This window comes from Urocitellus parryii, chromosome 1 (genome assembly GCF_045843805.1).
Source record: "Urocitellus parryii isolate mUroPar1 chromosome 1, mUroPar1.hap1, whole genome shotgun sequence".
NCBI classification, from domain to species: Eukaryota; Metazoa; Chordata; class Mammalia; order Rodentia; family Sciuridae; genus Urocitellus; species Urocitellus parryii.
The window spans coordinates 199,519,887-199,545,687 of record NC_135531.1 but is presented as its reverse complement, the minus strand read 5'-3'; the positions used below and the strand labels follow the sequence as shown (position 1 = coordinate 199,545,687).

At 35.5% G+C, this 25,801-nt stretch overlaps 1 protein-coding gene across 1 annotated transcript in view; it reads right to left on the bottom strand.

Annotated features, from left to right (window-relative positions):
- Arhgap15 (Rho GTPase activating protein 15) overlaps positions 1–25,801 on the bottom strand; it is a 366,446-nt gene that overhangs the window by 50,752 nt on the left and 289,893 nt on the right. The window contains exon 8 of the mRNA XM_077794408.1: positions 10,666–10,771. Coding sequence (XP_077650534.1) covers positions 10,666–10,771 — 106 coding nt within the window. The remainder of the gene's footprint in view (positions 1–10,665; positions 10,772–25,801) is intronic.

Below are 25,801 nucleotides of genomic sequence, written 5' to 3'. Positions count from 1 at the left end.
GAAAGGCTTGCCAGGAAGCCAGATGCTGCTTCTGGAAGAATATCTTCTGTGGTTGGGCATCTGGGTTCACTGCTTTCCATTTAAAGAGGAGAAAGAAGGTGGCAAAAGGCAGCCCCATCACTGCCTTTTAAAAAACATTCTAAGAGTGCAAATATGCATGTGCACACACAACGTAAGCATTGATAATTGTTGACACGGAACTTGTATTTTAAAAAACCTACAAAGATGCAACTTTCCCCAGTGCTTTTTTAGATGGAAAATATTGTATTAAAGGATATGTGTGTATGTGTGTGTGTGGTGGGGGGAGTCAGACACCCTTAGATAAAATCTCTAAATAATATGAGGGATTACTAATTAATTAGGTGATTTTATTTAATGGGCTGGGTTGATCACTGATGTTCAACTAGAAATAGGAATTTGAACGATGGCCTGTGCCTCTATCACAGTTGGCTGGTCTTCTGCTCTCTTTGTGTTACCATTCCTCCTTCCCTGGATACACAATCGAGTATTGGTGTTGGCATGAGAGCAGAATGTGGTTGAGTGGACTGGAAATCAGGTGACTTGAGGTCTGGTTAGTTTTTCCCCCTTCCACTTTGAAGTTTGCTGTGTGTCTGCTCTCTTAAAGCAGAGGAACAACATGTCTTTATGCCCTTAAAAGAAGAGAGCAAGCTTTTGTAATCAAGGTGATTTCTATTCCCCTCTCTTCCTCTTCCTTCCTATCCTTCTTCTTTTACCTCTCTGTGCTAAATAATTCAAGATAGTATAAAATATTATTGTATCTGAAACAAATGATGAATAGGAGTTTGGGTTGATCTGATGAGATAGGTTAGAGGTTTATTCATTTAGTAGAAAAGTTATGACAAAAAATAATATATTATATTCCAAGATTCTTTACTAATTCCAGATAATCAAGAAGTCTAATTCCAGACAATCAAGAAGTCATAACTACTGGAAATCTCACTGTAGTCTTATAATAGTTCTAACAGGTTCCATGTCATTAATGAGTGGTTCCAAGTTCCCTGCTCAGTATTTCCTGGGCCTCTCTTGGCACTTATTCATTTTGTGCTTGTGAAATCTTAGCACTCATTCTCAGTATCAATATTGACTCCTTTATAATCCAAAGAGTGATACTTTTCTCTTCATCATGATGAGAAGATGAAGATCTGGCAAGGACAGACATTCTGGAGAACAACTCTTTACCAACAACCTCAAAATGGAATGTTCCCTAGTCCTGGTCTGAAATATATCAGTTTTCTAATATTCCAGACATAAGAAGTTGGTCATATGTGGAACTACTTACTGGCTATTAAACTGTTACCATCTTACTTAATAAAGTCATGGGATTCCATTTATTCTGCAAAACAATTATTAAATATCTACAATGTTTGTGAGTAGTCTCTTAGGACTGGTACTAGTAAGAATCAATACTTTAATGGAAGAAAGGGCCAAGTTAATTATTTTCAATCTCTATTCCCAATAATATTTTAAGGTAAATATAGTAAATAATTTTTTTCCTGCCTGAATATTATATTTATTTTTCAATTTTTTAAAAGCACAAGGATGAAGACAAGAACAGTAGTTGATTATAGTTACAAATCTGCCAATGTCCTAATATTAGGAGAATGTTCTAGGCTTTGTTTATAGAATTGGTAGTCTTAATCACAAAGTAAAATGCTTCTGTTCTTGCCACATTTTATTTCTAACCATATGTATGCCATTTGCAGGCTACTTTTCTGGACATCTTCTTCTGACCAACATTAGAAGTCCCTAGGAATCTGTTCTCAACTCTCTTTACATTATCCTTGAGGTATTTATGACCTTAACCTGCTGCCATCTTTAAACTGACAGTTCTAAAATTTATAACTAGATCTCAATCAACTTTCTTGCAATTCCAACATATATTTCTTATTTCTCACTGGACCTTATTAATAGAATATAAACAATGACTAAATCATACCATGTCTTAAAAATTTCAGCATCTTTCATGCCTCCAATTGGGTCCTTTCCTGTACGTGGTTTGTGGATAATACCACTAAGCTAGCTGAAAACTCAGGTGCTGTCCTGAAGCCCATCCTCCTGACCTCTGTACACACTGAGTGACATGTTCTCTTGAATCTACCTTATCAGTGACTCTCATATCCATTCATTTCCCCATTTTCCTCACCACTCCTTGGTTTGGTGTCGCTAGCTTGGACACCTCCAACAGCCTCTTCACTGTTTCCACCCCTCCTACAAGCTACCCTTCATATAAGCTTATAAAAACTGTGGTCTTCATAAATACAGACTTTATCACTTAATCCCTGTTTCAGACCCCACAGAGATTTTCCTAATGTCTACAGAAAGAATTTCAATCTCCTTAGCAAAGCACAGGATGTTCTTGACAATTTAACTTATCTAAAATATTTCAGGCTCCTATTCCACCCCTTCACTTTATGATTCCTAATTCTCAAATCATTCAGATGACTCTCCACTTCTTTACCATGCCATAGTTCTCCTTCATGCCTTCATATACACAGTACATTTGACTCTCTATATCTGAGTTCTCTGCATGGGGGGAAACAAGCTGCTGATCAAATGTATTAAAAAGTTTTTCTATACTGAACATACAGACATTTTCTTGTCATTATTTCCTAAATGATACAGTACAACAAATATTTACATATCATTTATATTGCATTTAAGTATTCTAATTAATCTACAAGTGACCAAATAGGCAGAAGAATGTCAGAGGTTATACACGAAGAGTATGCATCTGAGGATTTTGCTATCCATGGGAGTGTGTGTGGGGTATGAGGGGTTGTCCTGGAACCAATTCCTTTCAAATACCAAGCGGCAATTTTATTCTCTTGGCTAGCTGTAGGCATGTTGTCTGTCCAGCTGACATTCTTAGAGATAACCTGTGTGAAGTCCCCTACAAGTGTTTCTTTAGTTTCTTGAGCTAAATTTTAGCTTCTTTTTGGTGACTCACACCTTTTGTTTTAAGTTGAGAGGTTAGCAATTATCTTTTTCTGTAAAGAACCATGTAGTTAGTATTTTTGTTCTTGTGCAATTGGTTATGACTATCCAATTCTTCTCATCATAGCATGTGAACATTCATGGGCAATATATAAACAGGTGTGTGTGTGTGTGTGTGTGTGTGTTCCAATAATACTCTACTGACAAAAACTTGAGGAGGTAGGAGAGATGTGGTCTGAGTCCTGTAGCTTGCTGGCCCCTTATCTTGTCCAGCCCTGGAATATAGCAGGCACTCATTTAAAACTTCCTGAAGAATTTAGTGGGTAGGATTTTGCAGTTAACAACATTTTTTATAAATGTGAATTTAATTGGCATATTTCATACATGAAGAAAGGAGGTTTGGAGACATGAAAAGATTTTTCTCAGTGTTGTGCAGTTTCTAAGGGCTGAGGTTGGGACTTGAGCCTACATCTTCCAATTCCAAATCCCCAATTTTTTTTCTATTAGGTGAAAGGCCAAGATTCATAGTACAGAAGAGTGGGGCAACTTAAAAAACTTACCTCTTTTGAGGGAAATATCCCTATGAAGTAGACCTTCACTAGCATAGAGAAGACAATGATAGATGGGACAGTAGCCATTTTAAAATCTTGTTTTGTTTTCTATGATTCAGTGGTAAATGTTACCATTCAAATGTGAAATCTAATGATCTAAAGTAATAGTTTCACTCCCGTCTTAAAAGCTTATCTCCCAAAGCCTTTCCCTGGAACAAAGATACACCACGGGAAGCATCATTGAACCTTAGTCCCTAGCTCACAGACCTTATAAATCCTGTGCCAAGATGTCTCCTCAGTAGATGACATTTTAATGATTACTATGGGGAGTTGGGAACTATTGCTTCACCCTCACGATCAGAGTAATTAATTTTCTTAACTACCAGGCCAAATTCTGCCACAGGAGTCCAGTTGAGGAATTTCAGACCCATAGGAAGTACATTAGCTCTTCAAAGTGATGGGGGTGCCATTTCAAACACACAAGCAAAGGAGCTATTAAGCTTCTGGCTTATTTCAAACAACTTGCAACCCTTGTCCCTCAGGAAAAAGAGAGAGGGAGAGAGAGAGAGAAAATAACAATTTGCACACATCTTTCATTTTCCAGTAAAAATACCCATAGCCTGCAAGTCTTTGGATATCAGGTATTGTGGTTGGGTGGAAGACCAAAGTGTACAGAAAAAGAGTGCTGTGCCAGAAGGCAGCACAGTAAAACACACCCTGCTCCAAAGCACACCAGACCTGAGCATTCAGAGGTCTGGATGGGTGACGGAGAGCATCACCAGCCATTGCACTTGATGACCAGAGAGGAGGGTGAGGTCTCAAGGGCTTTGAAGTCCATTTTCTAGCCGTATCTAACTTTCCCCTCCAAATATCAGAAATGCCCAGAGTTCCATTTTAAAGAGAGGGTGGATGAATTATTTCCTCCCCATTGTTTCCTTGTACAATCTAATTCTAGGTCGTCATCATTTAAGTTGCCTCTGACATGGTTTTGTAGGATATTTTATTTAACATCCATGAAGACCACAGAGAAGCTTTAAATATTGGTTTACTCTCACAAAATAGCCACAGCTCAACAGTTTCTCCTTTCAACGAGGCATTCAACTGGCATGCTTCCATGAGATTTGTCTATTCAGCCATATCATTTTTTTCACCTTGGAATTCTGTGAACAGCTGGGCAATTTTCTTAGAGTCAATGAAAAAGCAAAGATTTTTTAGCTTTCCTTTTAACCTATTTCACATTGTGCAAGTCTCCTACAAGAATGTTTATCTAAATCTAAAATTGGCAGCAAATATATTCTTCCAAGGCTATTTTCAAAAAAATCCATGAATGGCATTGTTTCATCAGTCATCTTTATTTACTTTCTTATTTTTTTATTTATTTTTTTATTTTTTGGTGCTGGGGATGGAACCCAAGATCCCTCACACATGGTAAGTCTCCATTCTACCACTGAATTAAACACCAGCCCTCTAAGTTATCTTAAAAAGTCACCCATTTCAAAGACATTTTTACTTTCCTTCACTAATGTGTAATTGCATGGGAATTGAATGTTCTTTGGTGTTTCCCTCTCTTAAAAATCTGAGATTGTCTTGGCCACCACCAATGCATGCCACAAAGTAAATCTGGCTAACTAGTTCAATTTTGCTCTAAGGAAAGAGTTTGATATTTATTTTCTGCAATTATCATGTATTATTTTTATAATCTGGGAAATAAAAATGTGGCAAAAGATTTCAGCAATAGTTAGAATATCTTACCAGTAATAGTGGCAACAGGAATTTCAGTACTGTACTTCAAAAGAGCAGAGCAGGCTAGACAGATATGTAATTGACAGGATTCTAGAACACTAGTGACTGAGGCAGAAGGTAAGGACCTCACCTTCAAAATTTCTTGCTTGTAAGCCTTTCACAAAGTTAACATTTTGTTTTGGGTGGCATAAAATTCTCTTTGTGAGGATTATTCTGATAAGTGAGACAACAAAGCAGAAGCAATTTCCCTAGGAAGCTGCTGTAATGGAGGAGGCTCTTGAAAAAAACACAGGAAGACCAGAGCCTTAATTTAGCCTCCTCACATCTGCACCAAAGGAAGGCAGATAAGGCAACCATGGCAGCAAGACATCACCTGGAAGGTGAACAGAATTGCAACTGAAGACAGGGGATAAAGTGCTAGCCCAATTGATAGGGACTCAATGACAGAGCAGGCTTGGGGTTGGACATGATAACCAGGGTGTCTTGTGGCTTGTTGGACATATGAAAACAGCCAGGATGGGTCTCTGGAAAATGACTGAGTCAGGCTAGTGAGGAAACTCAGATTCTGGAAAAAGCTTTGGAGGTAGGGGAAAGAATTTTTGGAAGATAGTAAATTTGATAGTTATTTTACTTCCTCAGCAGTTCTTCTTATATTTGTTTCATTAAAAATTATTTTATACTTCTCTTATGATAAGAATAAGAGATGTGGATGTATTGTGCTTATTTAGTACTGACATGTGGTAGGTACTGTGCAAGACCTTTGAAAGCATTATTCACCTACTCCTCACCATGGGAATGGGTTCTTTTATGATCTCCATTTCACAAGTGAGAATATGGAAGCTTAGCTTTGCATGACCTGGCCAAGCTTATACTTCTAGTAAATGGCAGAGCCAAGGCTCACATTCAGGCCTGCCTAACTCCAAAGCCTGTTTTCCTTGCTTCCTTAACCTCAATGTCTCCTTTTATACTGTTGATAGAGGAAAAAAATGAAACACATGAAAAAAAAATAGCATAATTCAAAGACTCAAAGAAAGAAATGTTTACATTTTAGCAAATATATTCACAGCCTTTTCCATATGCACAGTTTTTTCTACATATTTATATTTTTACTGAGTAGATAAAATATTGTATTCATGATTTTATTCATCTTAATATATGCGTTTTTCCACACTCAATTAAAAAGCCATGAATTACATGTCACTAAACCAATATGGTGTATCATGTTCTATATAACCCTTCCCCTGTCACTGAACACTTACATTATTCCCAAGTTTCTACCAGTCAACAAAATTGTCATAATAATTTCTCTGCAAACACTTTCCTCCTCTGTTACTTAGTATAAAATAGAGAGATGAAGATCACTGGTTCAAATCACATAAAGATGTGAAGGTCTTCATCTTTAAGATACATTACCTAGATTACTTTCCTAGTATGCTTGCTGATAGATTCCACCAGTACATAGAAGATTTGATCCAATACACACTTGTCAAAATAGATTCACCTATCTTATTAATTTTCTATAATCTGATAATCTTTTTCCCCTTGTTTACATTTGCAAACTAAGAATAGGAGCACTTCCTAAACAATATCTCTTTATTTTTTAATTACCATCTGGGGACTATTTTAACAATTATCCAGCATTGAAATTTTAGGCTTATCTCCATAACTAACAGGATATTGGGGATACAGAAGTGAGAGAAAGAAAAATGATGTGTTCTTTACTTTGGAAAAATCTCAAGATTGGGACCATTTCTTTCCATTTGATTTCTATGACTTGATTTAACTAAAACTTCTATGGGACTTCTTTGAGTTTCTTTCCTCCTATTTCTTTCAGTCTAAAATATTATTAGATAACTTTTTCATAAACAGTAAGTACAGCATGCAATTGTCTAGTGCACCAAGTTTTACTAAGTGATTCCCTGTTTCTCACTTGATTCCTTTAACTGGCTCACAGCCTCCAACCCATTAGCAAGTCAACCATTGTTCTAAGTTCTCCTTTCATTAGTTTATCTTCTCTCTACAACCTTCCCAAAGAAGTAGGAAAGTGCATGTGATGTATTTTAAATTGCCATATATACGATGATTCAGAAGTCACCACAGACATTTCCAGGGCCTAGAACTGTAATGTCAATTTGTGAAAGTCACCATTAATAAAGATTTCAAACTGGTGACGTTTGGAGATGAGAGCTTATTCTGAATTCCTAGTGTCAAGGTACAACAGTAGAAGTCTTGACTTGAGTGCCATTAAAAATGGAAACTCTGGACTTGCCACTATTGGGTCTGAGCAGCCATTTTACAATTCTATACTTAATATAATCACGGCTCTTTAAATATTCTGGCTTTGGTGGATAAGATTTACACCTGTCTCCCAGTCTAACTGAGCCATATTAATCTTTCCCAGGCAGTAGCTGCTCTGCTTTGGGGAGAACATTTAACTCAGAGCTCCACAAAAATGGAACTCTGTTCTGTTGACTGTAGAGTACGTAGGTCAAGTGGAATTTTTGGCACTTCATTACATTCCCTGACCCTCACTAAACAAACTTCAAAATATATATGTTTGCAACAATTTGGAATAAACACTACATACAAGTGTTGATGGGAGATTTTCTGAAGAACTACCAAATGCATCAAGACTAAGGAAAACATTCTAATGATTCTTTCAAACATGAATATATTTAAATTCTAGTTAAACAATCTTCTTATTTAGTCTTCTCAAGCTTTGATGACATGCCACGATTGGCTGTTCATCAAAAACTTAGCAAAAAATGCTTAACAAGATAGAATCGTGTGCACATACTTGTGCATAATTAAACCCAGTTTATATAAATCAGTGCAGGGTGGAATATGGTCACACCACCCAAGAAAGGTTGGTGGCTGGGAAATAACACATTTTTCCCCCGTGTAAAATAAAAAATATTAAAATTAGAATGCTTTGAAATGATATAATAATCTGATATTAAATCTTAGTTTAAAATATCTATTTTCATCTCTATTGAAATAGATGAAATTTCTATAAAAGTTAGGAAATTCATTTAGATATAACAAACAAGCTTTAACCGTTATTACTGGGACTGTGTGGCATGACATGGAGGAGTCTCATCTTTTCAAGGTTTTTTACTAAATAGATCCTCATCTCTGTGAGGTTTTTTTTTTTTTTTCTCCCCTAAAGGAACATTTAGCTGACTCTTAGTTTCTTCATTTTATAGCTGTTCTTTGAGTTGAAAAAAAAAAGGAGTGATTGAGACTGAGTAATGGATATTTCTCAAGAACTCTAAGACTAGGTATTGCATAGCATTAAAGAGTATACTTTTCCATTTGTTTTATGACTTGGTCCAGTTAGAGTTACTGAGATAAGCACTCCAGTATTTACTTGTAACTTGAAACCCTTTTCATGATGTGTAAAAATCCTGAGGGAAAAAGAATTAACATCTGAAGAATGCTTACCTTGTGCCATGCATTTTATATGCATTATCTCATTTAATTCTCATAACCACAAGATATGGTTGATATTATTTAATCTGATTTTACTTGCCTGAGATCATAACAGGAGTAAAGTACAGAACAAGGCTTTGAGTCTAGGTCTCTCATTCTCTTTCTATTTCTTTGAAACCCAAGATCCTTTCACTGAAACTCACTGAGTTTCCCACTGTAGCCAGCATGTGGAGGCATAAGAAGGGATAACAAGGGTAATAATAATAAGGAGGTTTTAAATTTTGAGATAATGTTCCCCTCTGAGAGTAAAATAAGAGAATAATATGATGCATGTGTTTAAAACCTGTTCCCTAATGCAAGAATTGGTTTGGCAAGTTATGGACTACCCATACGTTGGAATACTATGCCATCATTAAAATGAATAAGAAGAGTCTATTTAATGAAATGGAAGGTTGTCCATGATTTGCAAAATAATTGCAGAACCGTATGTGCAGTATACGTACTTTAACACCAGAAGCAACCACACACACATATGGTTGCATGTGCTTTGAAACAGGTCTGGAAGGATGCATAAAAAAAGTGTTAGTTACTTCTGCTCAGCAGGCTTAGAATGACTGGTAGGCAAATTTCACTTTTTAATGTGTATGCATTGCTGTTGCTTAATTTTTTGTGTGTGCAGTTGCATGTATTACATTCACAATTAAAAATCATGTAATGCATTAGTTGAACAATGTGTAGGAATGACTCATCCTAAGGAATGGATAATTGAGGTGATTCAGGAGATTTAATCTTACGAAAGCAAAACTGCTATTTTGGATCACTATTCTGTGAAAAATGCTTCACAATTACTATGTATATACAGTGAAAGCTAAAATCTCATAACTTGTATTGCACTGTGCCTTATCTGAGGAAGGTGTTAACAGAAGGCAAATGGGTAACAGTCATTTCAGACTTAACTTGTACAAAATGGACCTCTCAAACCTACTCTTCCTGTTCCTCCCCCAGTTTACCCATCTCTGTATGTATCATTATCATTTCTTCACTTGCCAAAGCAGAAACCCACCTGATTTCTCTTTTTCTTACCCCCAAACAACAGCAAACCCATCTTGACCCACCTCCAAAATCTCTTTACTCATATCTTTCTGAGGGCTTTATTCAAAGCATCCCTGTCTCCTGCTTGGCCTATGATGGCTGCCTGTTATTAGATCTCCCTGCTTTCACATTTTCAATCCATTTTCCATTCAGCTGTTTGAGGGATCTTTTATACTCCTTGAATTTAGCATTCTCCAGTCGTTCTTCCTTGTTTTTAGAACAGAAGCCAGATCTTTCATTGGTCCACATGTGACCAATGAGACCTGTGACCTGATGCTGTATAATGCTTAGAACTTCAGCTCCTGTCCTCCACCCGTGTTGCTTACCAGGTGCTGGCCGTCTAGGCCTACTTTCTGCTTTTCAAATGCATCCAGCTCTTTGGGACCTATGGGTCTTATTATTTGCTTTTCTCCACCTGGAATGCTCTCCTCCTTACTGTTTACATGAATAATACCTTATTCATTGGAACCTACATTTTACAGATGAGGACACTGGATTTCAGAGAGTTTAACTTATTTGTGGTCATAGCACTTGGTGTATGATGGGTTTTGAATGCATGTCTGAATCATTTTATGCTCTTCCCATGACATTAGATAACAAAGTCAAAGATGGCTTATCTCAGGGACCTGGAAATGGTTCTGACAGTCAGCAAACATCTACCTACTTGTTGAAAAGTCCAAAGGAAAAATAAATTTTTTTCAGAAGCTCCTTTTGTAAGTTCTCCTTCCTATCTCTAGTACATTTTTCAGTTTTTACAGGAAGTCTTAGGTCAGCTAGAGGGGAAAATATGAGAAGGAAGTATCAAAAAATCTAGTCTTAGAAATTTAAAGTTAAGTGTTTCTTATTTCATAATTATTATAATTCAACATACCCAGAAACCCTTACAACTTACTTAGTTAGATGTCCAAAGAGGGCTTTCATGGTGTCACGATTTGGTGGAGGGAGTTTTTGTACAAGAGACTTTATAGTTTCAATTCTTGTGTTATTGTCTGGCTTTTCTAAAAAACAAATAAACAAATAAATAAAAAGGTTAGAAATGATTTCATGGGTACATGAGATAATTTACTGAGGAAAATTTTAACTAAGACTTAACAACTTAAAGTACTATCAGTAACCAAAGGGAAAGTGTGTTCTTCACCAAGTTGTTATGGAGTTTACTTTGACTATATGAATTAGACCATGGTGGTAAGAAAGCAGTGACACTGTGACTTTGACACAACCTTCCTTAAATCAAGTATTGAATTGTTTTCTTCAATTTCCTATTTTATAAGGTGTAAAAGGACAAATTGTGGCATCCACATTTTAATCCCTGGAACCTGTGACTATGTAACTTCACCCAGAAAAAAAAAAAAAAGACTTTGCAGATGTGATCAAGCTAGGGATTGAGGTGGGAAGACTTTTCTGGATTATTATAGTGGGTCTAGTGTAATCTAAAAGGTTCTTATCAAAGGAAAGAAAGAGGATGGGACTCAGAGAGAGAAGGTGATATGACAGTGGAATCACAGGAGAAGGGCTATGTGATGGGAGCCTGGGCTAATGAGGGACAACAGCCTCTAAATGCTGGAAAAGGCAAGGAAACAGAGCCTCCAGAAGAAAGCAGCCCTGCCACCATCTTGAGTTTTTCCCTGTGAAACTGATTTCAGATGTCTAGTCTCCAGGAATGTAAGATAATAAGTTTGTACTCTTTTAAGCCACAGAGTTTGTGCTATTGGCATACCAGCAGTGGGAAGCTAATACATAAGGACATATAAAACAAAGAATTTTTTAAAAAATTACTTCTATGCTATCTTTTCTCCTGATGCATTTTGGGTTTGCTACAAAATAAGGAGGTTGCAAAATACAAAACTCCAAAAAGCATAATAATTGGCCTTATGCATTTTTAAAAATAGGAAGTTGTTCAAAACTGCATACCACATGTATTGTTTTTCCTCATTTTGTTCCTTTTGCATGGAAGAAAAATTAAGAAGTTATTTACTTAGCACCCTAAGAACTTTGTCTTGCCATGGTCTTAGTCAGGACCTTACCATTTTGAGGTGTAATTATTTATTGTACTTAAACACTTTAGAACATTGATTTGTTATCTTTCTAATGTATATTTTATCTTTAACTTCTAACACAGAGCTCCTTATAATTCTAAAGAGGTCACTGCTGGAAGAGATATATATGGAAATATATGTAACTTAATCCCCCACCCAATATCCACTCTTATCTCCCTTTGCATGACAATCCCATTGTGGAGAGGATGGCAACATATCAGCAAAAGGGCTAATTTCCCAGACTTTTTGGCAACTGGTGTGGCCATGTGACCAAGTTTGGCCAATGAAAGTTGAGTTAAAGCATTATGTGGGACTCCTGAGGAGGAGTGTCCAGAGCTGATTTATTTAAACTTTTAAACTTTTCTTCTTTATGCTTCTGAGAATGTATATGGAATTGGTATATCAGGAAATGACCTTGAGAATGGAGACTATGAAGAATGCACACTGCTAGAAGGAGCATTCCTCACTGTGGGGCAGTGAGACCTGGGATTCTGTGATTTTGTGTACAAAAACCTTTGCAGATGGTTCTCGAATACTAAGAGTAAACATGGTTCCTAATAAGATGTACTTCAATAGCCCAATTTCTAATCTTCTGTTAGTTGGTATATAAATTTTATTTACTAGGGTAAGAAAGAATTAGTTTAGAAACTGCCAATTTTCTTAGCAAGATGTTTCAAAAGAAACTTTTTATAAGGAATTGTAGGAAAATGTCCTGCTGAAGATGGTATTTGGCTAAAGTGGGGTGAGGGCAGTCTTCCTAGTAGAACTCTGCCTGGAAGATTTTTCTTTTTCCTCCTAAAACCACAAGGGTCTATAAATAATGCCTCCCACAGTCAAAGCTTTCAAAATTGCAGTTATTCTTAGAAGAGTTCCAACATAATATGGCTTGGACAACTGCAAATGAAAGAAACAAAGGGGAAGACAAAGAAAAAAAAAAGATGCTGCAACATCATAGCCCACACCAGATGTAATCTTTTCTGCCAAAAAGTAGTGAGCCCCCTGGTTATTTAATGATGGTAAGAAAATGTGATGCTTTGCAGGACTACTTGGGGCCTATGGGATACCTTAAACTCAGAAAAAGCTATTTAAAAAGTCAATATAGATATTTTTTAAAAGATGAGAGTGAAGCTGATATAGTGACTCAGAACAGAGCTATTAGTAGTGTTAGATACCTTGTATTTAACCCTCTGATATGTGTGTATAGGTGTATTTTTTTTTTCAAGAGGTAGATACTTTTTGAAGTTTGGCATGATTCTAGAAATGCATTTTACTTGAGGATCTGGTGAAACATTTGGTTTAAGCAATGAAGATGTTATTAGGAACAGTAGAAAGAAGAAAGGAGGGGAGAAGAGGAGACCTTTTTAGTTTCACTGAAATTTCTGACTATAATCAGGTCAATTTCAGAATCTCCAGAAAAGGGACAGGATGACATTCAGGGCTGCAGAAGTAGCACCCTTAAATTAAACTTGACAGACAGTAAGTGGGGAGTGATCTAAATGGCTACATTCAGCAAACCTTAGTTTTGGGGAACATATGATCCAGTCAGAGTGAGTTTAAAAAAAGGTTGAGCATTGCTTAATTGGAATAATTGAATTTCAAGGTCACAACCATGGTGCTCAAGCAGGAATTAAAACATCATCAAGTCTGTTAAGCCACCAGGTAAAAGAATTGTGAGCTTTCCTGAACAAAGTTAGCTCTCCCTTTGCTGTGTTCCTTTGCTTTTAGAACATTTTTCTTATGCAATACTTCACATGGTATTTCCATTACTTGTATTCCTATCCATTTCCCCCATTAAAGAGGGAATCTTCCTATAAAGCTGAGTTGCTTTTATTCTGGTAGACAGTAGATTGAAAGAACAAAACATGAATTAGTAAATGAAGGAAAGACATGAGCAATGATTGGAATAGATTGACCTCAGTTTAAATTCTGTAACAGCTTTTTATTAGCTATGTGGTCTTGGACATCTTTCTTATTCTCCTTGAATAACATCTAAAAGGGAAGTTTTATGGAATTCACAAGATAGTAAGTAATGTACATAGCACAATGACTGGTAAAACTAAATTCTCTGAAAGTGTTCACCCCCTCCATACCTTTTTTTGAAGTTCATGCTGAGTTTAATTCTACTTTTGTTTCTAGCACTTAGCATACTACTTGGTTGTAGCGAGCATTCAAAATGCAGTTGCTAATTCTTGAACTGAGTTGGTATCTGTTCATGAAAATACAATTGCTAAGGTAGCTTGCCATTACACAAGTCCCTAAATACTTGGTGATGGACTGAGAAATTGATGATCTGATTGGTGAGATGTTATGCATCAGAACCTTTATAAAATATATGGTGGCTTCTCAGTCTGCCTATAAGAAACATTCTACATAAAAATATTTTATAGGCATATTTTCCTATTTCTATTTGCACACATACTTGAACAATCAGACAATTGGAGAGTCATACATGCATATTTGTGGGTAAGCTATGCTGTTGTTCTAGAGGGGAAACTACAATGGCTTAGAAAGGGCTGAAATATTGTTAAGATGAAACAATTTATTTTTCTTAAAACCTAATCAGAACAAAATCTTTTGAAAGGTTATAGGAAAGCAGTGTTTTCCCATTCAAATCAATACCACACCCACTCTTCCATAGCTTGTAAAATCAGGAAATAACACAAACACTTCTAAGTGGGGGAACATCTAAAAATACAATTGGATACATTAAAATCGAAATGACACCTTTTCAGATCTGGTTTATTGATGTGTCATATTAGGAATTAGAATCAGCATACATAATACAGGAGTGGTTAATGAGCTAAGATTCATACACAGCTTACTAAAGACGTGTCAACTGCCTTCAATTGATTCAGTGAGCATCTGAAAGACAGCATTTTCTATTAATATTTCTTCTTCAGCATATGGTTTCTCATTATTGTGAAGCATTGAAAGTTTGAGAAGACTTTAAGATAGCTCTGACTTTTTTACATTATGATTAGAGGGGGAAGGTAAAGAAACATTTTTTTTCTATGTGGAGAATTAAAGAATCTATTATCTTAGTTACACTATATACTAAGAGACACAAAAATCTTTCTAGAAATAATAAGCTCCACATTTTTTTCTTTCATTTGCACTTACTCCTACCCTCAATGCAATCTGATTTATTTCATATGTACTCTATGCTCATTAATACCTCCATTTTAGATCCTCATCTACATTCATATATCCTCTCTCCAGTCTGAACTGTGAACCCACAACTGTGTAAACTGTAGTGGTACATTTTGGCTGTCCAACAATGATTCTAAACTGTTTCTCACTCACTGCTCACTACCTGCCCCCATCTTCTCAATCAACACCAAACACATTGTTGTAAATCAGCTTCTTCAGAAACAATTTCATGCTGCTTGGAAAATTAACCTCTCTTACATGATGTGATATAGGTTTTAATGCCACAAGAATGTGGCTTTATAGCCCCTTCCCCCATTCGTGGTTTTGAGGGCACATTTTTCAAAATATGTTTTATGGTAGTTATATTTGCATTTATCTGAATGAAATGTTGCTACTAAAGTAAGAACATTTACAACCATATGCCTTTTAGAAAAGAGATAAGATAAAGTTATGCAATGATGGAAAGTTCTATGCAGGGAAGAACTATGTCCCTGCTGGCCTCTAGACACTTTCCTGATCTTATCACCCATGCCGTTATTTTTCCTAATTTATTTATAGCCAAACGTTAAATCATAATTCAAAATAGATCCTGCTATTGTATATAGGTTCACCAGAGGAACACAAGACTAGCTTCTCCCAGTAACCATTACATAGGGAGTACTGTTCATCCCACATATCTACAACTGGCAAAGGACAACTGCTTCCCTTTGTTAAGGAGGTCATAAGTACCACAGCTGTTCTGCTTCTGAAAGTTATTTTGGAATGTTTAGTGCATCCTGTATGAAAAACACAGTAGTCAATACAAGTCAGAGTTATATTTGGTAGAAAGCCATTCTCTAATTTATATTCAATTTATACTTTTTGTATCATGGTCATTTCAAAATTTAGTTAGAGACTCTTCTTGCTTCTAGGAAGAATAAGTATCTTCAAAGAACATTTTTATTTGTTTCAGTCTACTCTGTACTCTACTAATTGGTAAAAATCTTAGAGAATATGCTTTTTTAATGATAAAACTTGAGTTGGGATTGAAGAATCATCCAAAGTAGAGAAGTGATTGCTAGGTTAATGTCTTTAGCTTGCATTTGCTTTAGGAAGAGACACTCTAAGGGCAGATTCAAACTTCACAAATGGATACAAATATGCACAAATTTCAAACACATCTTATAAATAAGAGAAGGTTACACAATTCAACCATACAGCAGAATGAAATCATGTCACTTGTAGGAAAATGGAGGAAATTGGAGATTATGTTAAGTAAAATAGGTGAGGCATGGAAAGACAAGAATCATATGTTTTCTTTTAAATATAGAATATGAAAAGAACTTAAAAAGGATAACATGAAAGTAGAAAGGGGGTTACTAAGGAAGGGAACTGGAAGTTGGGGGAGGAGTGAAAAAGTGGAAAAAGGGAGAGTGACTTTTACCCAAGTACATTATATGCATGCACGAAATTGTAACAATGAAACCCATCATATTGTACCATTAATATGCATTAATAATATAATAAGAAAAAAAATGAATAAGAGAAGTGGTGTAACAGGTGTCTGAAAGAACCAGGTTAAAATTTTTGCTTTTCTCTATGATTTGTGGCAAGTTGTGGAACTCCTGATGCTTCTAATCCTTTACTTAAAAATACAAAAACATATGTCTCAGAATTTTTGTAGAATTAAATGTTTAGACACACACAAATGGACATATAATAAGTGCTTACTAATTAAAGTCCCCCTTTACCTCAAAATGTCTTTTTTTTTCTTTTTAATTCTTCTATCATCCCTCACAATTGACTGCTTATACTTCAAGATTGTTTCCAAAAATCACATGAAACCATACATTTTACTCCTTAGTAACTTTTTCTAAAAACAGAAGCAGGTCACAGTGTGTGATAGATATGTAAATACACAGAATGCTATCAGTTATTGAAGATCGTTTTGTTAAAAATCTTAAGTAGGTACAGTATATCATAAATAGAAATGTCATTTTCTCATGAGCCAAGCAATAATCATGACCTTGAGGCTAATCTGTATTTGGCAATTTGGAGCTTTGTGAGATTCCATGTTCTCCTGCCCCTCCCTCACACTTCCCCAAAATCCCCTGAAAGTCATGTTTTATATTTTATTAAAAGGAAGGCACATTCTCCATGTCTGCCTATGCCTGGTAAGTTTGGCTTTAGATATTGATAAACCATGTCACAACATTTAGAAGGGTGGTACATTACTTGTAGGAGAGTCCCAGCAGGAATAAAATGCATGTGCCTCCAGGTGAGGGTGCATTCTTCTTTGTCTGCAGGGACCTCCTGATAATTAGAACCACTCACCTCACTTCTACACCAGAATCCCTTGTAGTCCTTGTTTCTCCTCTTAGGAGATGTTCATGTTTTGTCAGGTTTTTTGTTTCTTTGTTTTGTTTTAAATTAAAAATTCCTTTCAGGAAGAAGTTTTAAAATGTGAAAAACTTTCATTGTCAGTAAATGTAAGTATCAAAAATATTCTGACTGATACATTATTCTAAATCTGTAGAGTCCTTGAGTTTGCATAACTTCAGCTCATTGACAACACTAGCACCATTTCCAGGGACCATTTCGAGTCCTGGTCTAGTGGGGAGTAGCCGCCCACAGTGCACTGTTAGAAGTATTGCTAAGAACAATCTTAATGTTTTCCATTTATTTTCCTACTGTCTGGAAATAAATAGTTAAGAAGTTATTAAGCAAGTTTATCAATACCTAAATTCAATAAATTTATTTCTTAAGTAGTTGATAGAGTATTAAACACATGTGTATATATGTTTGAAGAAAACAATATTTATTAAGGCCTATGTGGAACCCATGAAAGATACAAAGTTTGTTCTCATTTTTGTCATTTTGTAATCCAAAGGGGCAAATAAAATACAAAATATGTCATAATCTGTTATGTGTTAAATATCAGGCATGCCACAATATTGGTATCAATGAAGTTTACATACTTCTTACTGAAGGGGTCATTTAAAGTGATTGTTAAAAACTTCTGAGATATTAACCATATCAAAAAAGTTCGGAATAATTCAGATATTCACAAATCAATGAGTTTGAAATTCTATTTAATTAATTTTTGAAGATCCTAAAAATTTTTATGCTTAAATTCTTTATGAATACCATATTACATTCAGGGAATGTAAAAATACCATCTTTTCTATTTTATATAACTGAATCTGTGTAATTTCAAGGACTTTGGTGCATTGATCTCACACTAGGGCAAGTTTGGAAAACTTTCTATATGTAACTGTTTATAAAGGGTCTTACTTTGATGCAGTCAATTTTAATATAGTTACGTTCTCTAAAATTCACCAAAACCTGAAAATGGTTCTTAAACCATGCTCTCACTCCTTAATTTTGCAATGATGTTCCTATTTGTCAGAATCAAAGAGCAAGGCAATGTCTGACACCAGCAGCAATCTTCACACAATCCTACTGTCCTCTCTACAATTTCTTGGTTTTCATAGTAATTTTGGAGGTGTCAAGGTGGTTATGTACATTTCTGTAACTTACAAATGACACGAATTAATCCTTTGGTGATAGTGTATGCTGAGAAAATTAAGCACACTAGTTTATTTTTTTGAAATACAGTTCTGTGAAATGTTTATTTGAATTATATTTATTCATGTATATATGCTTTTATAAGGTTTAAAAAACCCAACTCTTACCATTTTGATTCGTTTGATATCTTTCTCATCATAAACCAGCAATTCATTTCAAATACTCTTGTAACTATTTAATATTAAGCATTACCTTTGTACCTTTTCATGAGAGTGGAAATCTTACAAATATTTTTCAAGATTTGGAGTTTTTCATAAAAATGTAATGTTCTGCCTCTTTCCATTTGTAGGCAAATTAGATTTATATGGGATTTAAAAAAAAACTCACTGGAAAAAAACTAGGATCTATCACATAATTAGAAAAAATGTGAACTAAGGGATACTTTCATCATATTTGGAGTTAAAACATTTTTTAAAGAAAGTATATTAATCTTTACTCATAACCATTCATTTTGAACAAAAGGCCTCTGAAGAGGAGATGCTTGTTGGTATGGTAGACTGTTTGTCCAGGTCATTTGGCATGGCCACACAGTGATACTGATTGCAGAGGAGAGTTATGAATTAAACAAACATTGAAATAATTTAAGAAATGGATTATAAAATAATGTTATGATTCAGCTTTTTTGTTTTGTTTTGTTTTTAATTGTGAGACTATTGTAAAAGAAGAAAAACAGGCAACATGTGGTAACTTTAGTCAGCATTTCTGAACTGGGAATGATAAACACCTCTGCCGAGCTCTGGCATTTATCAGGACTGAGATATTATTACCACATAGAGTCACAGCATGGTTACTGTTATCATCGGAAAAAAGAGCCAGCTAATCTTAATGGTTTGTAAAGCCGTTACCTGCACTGGTCTGACATTTATCATGATCATTTTACCACATGGGTCCTACATAGCAAAGGTCTTTTATCTGGAAGGGACATCACTATGAATTATTATTTGCAGCTAGGTAGAAAATTGTATGTTGTAGATACCTTTTCTCATTATAAATCACATAGTCACATTCCACCATTTCCCCCAGAAAGCTGCTGAGCCTAGGTTTTTTGCCACAGCTTGCTTTTCTCTCCCTCCCCCATCTCTCTTTCTACAGTTTCCTGAAGATATTAGCCATTTTTTCATTAGCATCTTGAATATAATTTTGGAGAACCACATGTATGGGAGGTATACATAGACACACTTTCTTTATAGTTATGGGAATTTCCTGAACTTTCTGTGAAAGGACTACACAGCACTTTAGGAATTGAAGTTGATAAACTGTCTACTTTTTAAAAATGACTCCTTTTTGACTTGGTGGCCAGACCTTTCTCTGTTCTTGACCTTGTCAATAGAATACTTAGCTATAGATCAGACAAAATTCCTATGCTTGATTTGAAATACTCAAAATGCTTATGACATTTCTTGCTTGTGTTCTCATGAGGAGGAAAACAGTTTCATTCTGTCAGATTGTGAGAATTTTCAGACTCTGGTTTAGTAAGTTTCCTGCAGTAGGATAGAACACACATTTATTCAAAGAGGCTCAGATTCTATCCCTAACCATCAATGTCCTAATGACATTTACTAGTACATAGTATGGAAGAAATAAGGCTATTAAAAGGTTTGATGTCTTAGAACCATGGGACTAAATCAGGCAAGTAAAATGCATTAATTTAACAATGGAAAATTTCAATGAATAGGCCAAGTTGTTTACCATGGGGGAAAACTGAACAAATCCTCTCTTTTAAAAAGATTGAGACAACTAATCTTCTGGAAGAGATATTTATATATTTTCTTCTTTCTCAAGTGTTCCATTAGGAATAAACAAGCCAGAAATTCTGCACTTTTATAATGAAGAGGGAGGAGAATTCTTTGTCATTTTTGCATTTAGGAAGAAATGTGCAAGAAGAATGTGACAATTTAAGCAAATCAAGATTGTTTCAAATGGATCACAAACGGGACTTTGTGGGATATTTTATGCTAGCATGTGAAGCAAACAGTAAATTTGAGAGGAAGATTTTCTCAATGGTCTAGTTCTGATGTGTTTTCCCATTTCTTTGTGTGTTTAAAGAGGTTTGGATGTGGTGTTTAATATTGCTTCGACTTTTTTGCAAATGAGTTCTGGAGAAATACTCTCACATGAAGGAAAGCTGATGTGCAGTGTTGCTGACAGCAGCTGGGGGGATATGAAGGAAGAAACCAGATTCCCGAGTCTAGATTTAGCAAAAATAAACACCTATCATCCCAATAAAACAAAACAACAACAACAAAAAACCTATCATCTTTAATGTTTAGAAGCATCAAAGTAGACCTCTCTGCCCCTTGAAGAAATCTAACATTTTTCCTTAAATGAATCTATTCTTTAAGGAAAATAACCAAAACAACTTTAATCTGAGGTGCAATATTTTGCAGTAATGTGTGTTCCTTTGCTTATCTTGTTACATTTAATTCCATATTAATTTTTATATTGTTACAGATTTCCTCCAAGGAAAGCAGTTTCTGTTTCAAAGATGCTTCAGACCGTGAGAGATGCTTGCATAAATCTGGGGGTCAAGGTGTGGAAACCATTTGTTCAATTCGCCTGAGCTTTCATTGCTCAAAAGCCATTCACATAATTTGGTTCAATATTCTAAAATATCATTGTAAAATGGTGGCCTAACATTCCAGCATACTGCTTTTCGAATCAAATGAAGGACTACACTGATTTAAAACAAACAGATAATCAAGCACGGAACAAACAAGCTCTTTTATTCTTTTTTATTTCAGGATGACTCTTTTGTTCCAGATTAACACCATTCTGTCATTATTGTCCCCCCCACCACCACACACACACACAACTGTAACCTGGGAGCATTTACAATAATTAGTGAGGGGCTTTGCTGCTTGAATTTTTCTCCTTTTCTGGGGAACTGGGTGAATTGTCAAGTGCTAATGAAAGTCGGAGACTTCTAGCAGTGGTTGAGCCAGGCACAGTTCAGGCAGACGCTTTAAGCTTCCCACTGTGCGGCAGTGCAAGCTTCCCCGCTGTTATGTTTACCATAGTTTTAATGTCTGTGAAAAAAATTCCTGATGCAACCGAATTATATTATGCCCTTTTGTTTATATAACCCTAACCTCCCTTCCCGCCCCTCACTCCCCACTTTAGCAGATCCCTGTTGCCCCTGCCCATTACAGAAAGCTCCTCCTCAACTTTGTGGCCATCTTCCCACTTTGGTTCTTACCATGACAGCCCAGCTGCTCTGCAGCCTTGTTTGCAAAGCCTATTCAGAAGTTTGGAGTGGATTGCACACACTTTTCTCTACTTATGCCACCTAATAGCTGACATCCTTTTCTCCACTGCATCTGAATTTCATTGGAGGTGATATTACAGCACCAAATTTAATCATCTGGCACTAACAATACTAGCTTAAAAATGCAAACGTGTTGGTGAAATGCACTGTGTCTTTAAAGAAATCTATTAGAAGACCTCAAACTCCCTGCAAACTAATGTGCTTTAAGATGAAATCAACCAATCTGAGATTGGAGTTGTCCTTTTCTTAAAAGAAAAAAAAAAAAGAAAAGAAATGGTTATCTCAAAGAAATGACCATTCCATCATAATTGTAAATTGATGATTTCACCAAGTGTGATGCACGGTGAAGTTTATGATGAATATTCATACAACACTTTCAATCCATTAACAAGACTTAAGACAATGAGGATGCAACTCATTCCATTTAGATAGTGGGAGGAAAGTGGAATTAATAGCAAAAAAACAGCACTTGGGAAAGTTTAACTTTAATGTATCAAACTCCAGGTGCCAGAGTTTGAGGAAAATAACCAATAATAGCCATTTTTTACATATTTGATGGGACTGATTATGCAATGTGCAACTCTAAATGGCTTATAGCACATTGTAGCATGGTTCCATCCCATTGGCTACAGTAGGGTGCAGGCAGATGGATGACAGTGACAGGGAGAGAAGTGCTTTTGCTTAGCCGTGCGTTAAGATGCCATCCAGAAGCTCTGTGCACTGCAGACACTTCATTAGGATGCCAGGATAATGGTAAACTACCACTCAGAGTGACACCCCATTTCCTGCTTACTGAGCGCTCCAACCTCGGCAGATGTCAACAATCTCACAGTGCTACAGAGCAGACCTAACTTTCCAGTCACTTTGACTCCAATTTTTTCCTCCTAACAGTGCCATACATTATGTGCAATATGTAATGGCAAACACCTCACCGAAAACAAAATCTGCCAGTTCATTATGACCGGAGTATTTCATTGTTTTTTCCTTCCTTTAAAAGATGAGGAGCAGAAAGTTATATAAAAGAATATGTCCATTCACTATTCCCACCTCAAAATTTCTTGTTATAATCCCATTTGTTAATCAGTTCAAAGTGTTAATTGTGTGGTGAACTCTGATTAATAGTAGTTAAACTTTGATCACAGGGGATAGGACTGCTTCTTTTAATTAATGTCCATTACAAAGGTAAAGACTTTCAGAAGTCTTTTGTTTGAGATTTTACTCAGTTTCAGTATGGTTTTTAGTTGTCTGCCAAGAAAAGACTGACTTGAGCATCTGGATGGTATTTCCTTTGCAAATGTATAACTTCAGGCCATTCACACACCTCCTTACTAGTAAGTCAAGCCAAGAGAAACTTTTTTTCTATGATGTAAAATCCCAAATTCTTTTCATAAAGAACCAAGGTGTGGTTGAGATAGTGAAAAAAAAAATTCCCCGAATGGAAAAATAATGCTCTGAAATCTATCATTCTGATTAAATGATCGGCTTACATTTTGTGACCCTAAGAATATTCTTAGAAGTTCAAAGGGCCTTGCAAATGGCAGGACTAAAAATAAATATCCTCCTTCTCATTCTGTTATCATTTCTAGGTAAAGATGCAAATGTAAAGAATGAGGCACAGGGTGAGGTCATACCCGAGGAACAATTTGAATACAAACTTTCAATATGGTGACCTCAAAAAAGAGCTGATGCAAATCTTGACTTGGTTTTAAAAATGGTATCTGATTGTGAACACCCAACCACCTCTAGGAACTTATCACTAATATTTATATGCTTGAAGACAATGTATCAGACTAGACTTCTTAACATAAGTTAATGTGGGCTGATAGTCAATGTATTGACAAAACTTTAGAAATAATTTACTGGAAGAGATGTTGGAGATAATGGGAAAATGCCACAGGTAAGACCACCTGAGCTACCGAACTACTGAACCGGACAGACTGCCTTTCTAAAAGCATTTTTTTTTAATCCCAAATTCCATGATTCACTTATTCTATATTCTTTATATGTCAGTGTATTTCCTAATAATTATAATTAACCTATAGTTCTGTACTTTTTGTGGATAAATATGTGAGGAATTTAATAAAATAATTATTTATAAATTCTGAAAGCATTTTTATCTTTCTTCAACTGTCTACTTTTAGAATCAAAGCCATAAGACCTGTGCCCACCAGAAAATGCAGCAATGCTCTTTCCTACACTGTTTTAATGCTGGTTGGTGTTGGGTAGGTATTTTTCTTCATCCCTTTTGACAATGCCATCATCTTTTAACTACATATGGATTTCTCTTTTACTTGAGATAATTTAGAGATAGCAACTTCTAGAAAATAACTCTGGTCATGGTAGGAGGGTGGCTGACAGGAAGCACTGGTGATGGTACCTATCACCATTGGAATTGTCCATATGTAAGACATAGTGGGGTGGAGACCCACAAAACTCTGGAAGGAGTAAATTCTTGAAATTTTAATGTGTATACTTCATCTTTTAGAGTGCAAGTCAGTAAAGGAATTAGAGTGGAAGAAAATTCAATGTTAGGATAATAGAGCCATATGAGAACATCTATGCTAGATAAGAATTAATGTAAGAGTTGTGATTAGCAACTTGTCACCAAGACAAAGCTTAGTCTGGAAAGATAAATGATGATCTGAAAAGAATGTTAGATATATTTCTACCTCTTGATATGTGTCAATGTAACAAAATTTCCAACAATGTGTGACCTATGAAAACACTTACATTGAATAAGAAGATCATGATGAAGAGACTTTCAGATATCTCACAAAGATCATAAGACATTAGAAAATATCTAGTATCTTTAATATGATTTGATACTTCAAGGAGTTTAACAAAAGGATCAACAAATCATAAAAAGAGAACAGAGTAAGACAAAAAGATACAAGGATGGATGACACAAGAATAATCATGTGAAAATTAAAAATGCAATAAAAATAAATTTTGCAATAAAGGTCAAGTTGTTGCCACTGGGAAAGTAAATCAGTGATATGGATGACAGAGTAGAGAAGTTTTCCCAAAATGGAGACAAACAATGAGGAGGAGGAAGATGTGTTGAAAATCAGCATATTAAGAGATTGTCTATAGCTGACACATATGTGAGAAGTAATTAGAACACTTGAAAACTTAAGGACAATCCAAATGCCAAAATCAAGGCCAAACGAATTTTAAAAGTACTATGAGTGAGAAGGCAATATCAATATTGAAAATGACAGCCAGGTTCCAAGAAAATACCACCGAGAAGGTATACTCTCTTGATATATTTTGGTAAAACATTTGATGACAGGGGTAAAGTATTATTCTACAAATATTCAGATAAAAATAAGACTGAATAAATAAATAAATATTAGGCTATACTAAGACTTTCTAGAAATCCTAGAAGAAAATAAAGCAGCATCTACTGAATATATAGAGAAAAAATTGTGACTTCCAAATTGTATGCAGATTCAAAATTGTCTTTTTTATGTTCATACAACAGGATGACATTCTCATCTATGAGAATGTCAGCCTTCTTGAAAATTTTACCTGAAGGCTTGTGTATGTCTATCAAATGATGAATCAATATTTATGCTCTAAGAACAGAGACATTACAAAGCAACTAAGCCTCTTCTTTACTTAGTTTGGACCCCAAACTCACAAGGCCTCTTGGATTGTTTCTTTTTGGCTTCCTCTTTGTTCATGGTACTAAGAAAAGCCTTTTCTTGTGGTCAACTCTTCACAGTTTAGGTGTAAGCTCTGGAACATGCGGTTATGATCTAAAACAATGACAGGTGCCATTTATTCTGGAGTTTGCTAGTAAACACCGTTAGTGGAATATTGTGTTGGAGAGAAGCTAAACAACTTTTCTCTTGTCTCATAAAAAACAAAGCTGCAGAGAGCAGCAGAATCTTTACTTCTATTGCAAAGAATCCTTGATAAATATGTTCTGTATCTATAATAATTGTATGGACAAAACTGAGTGGACCAGTAATCAAAGTGATAAAGACTGAAAAAATCAAGCACTG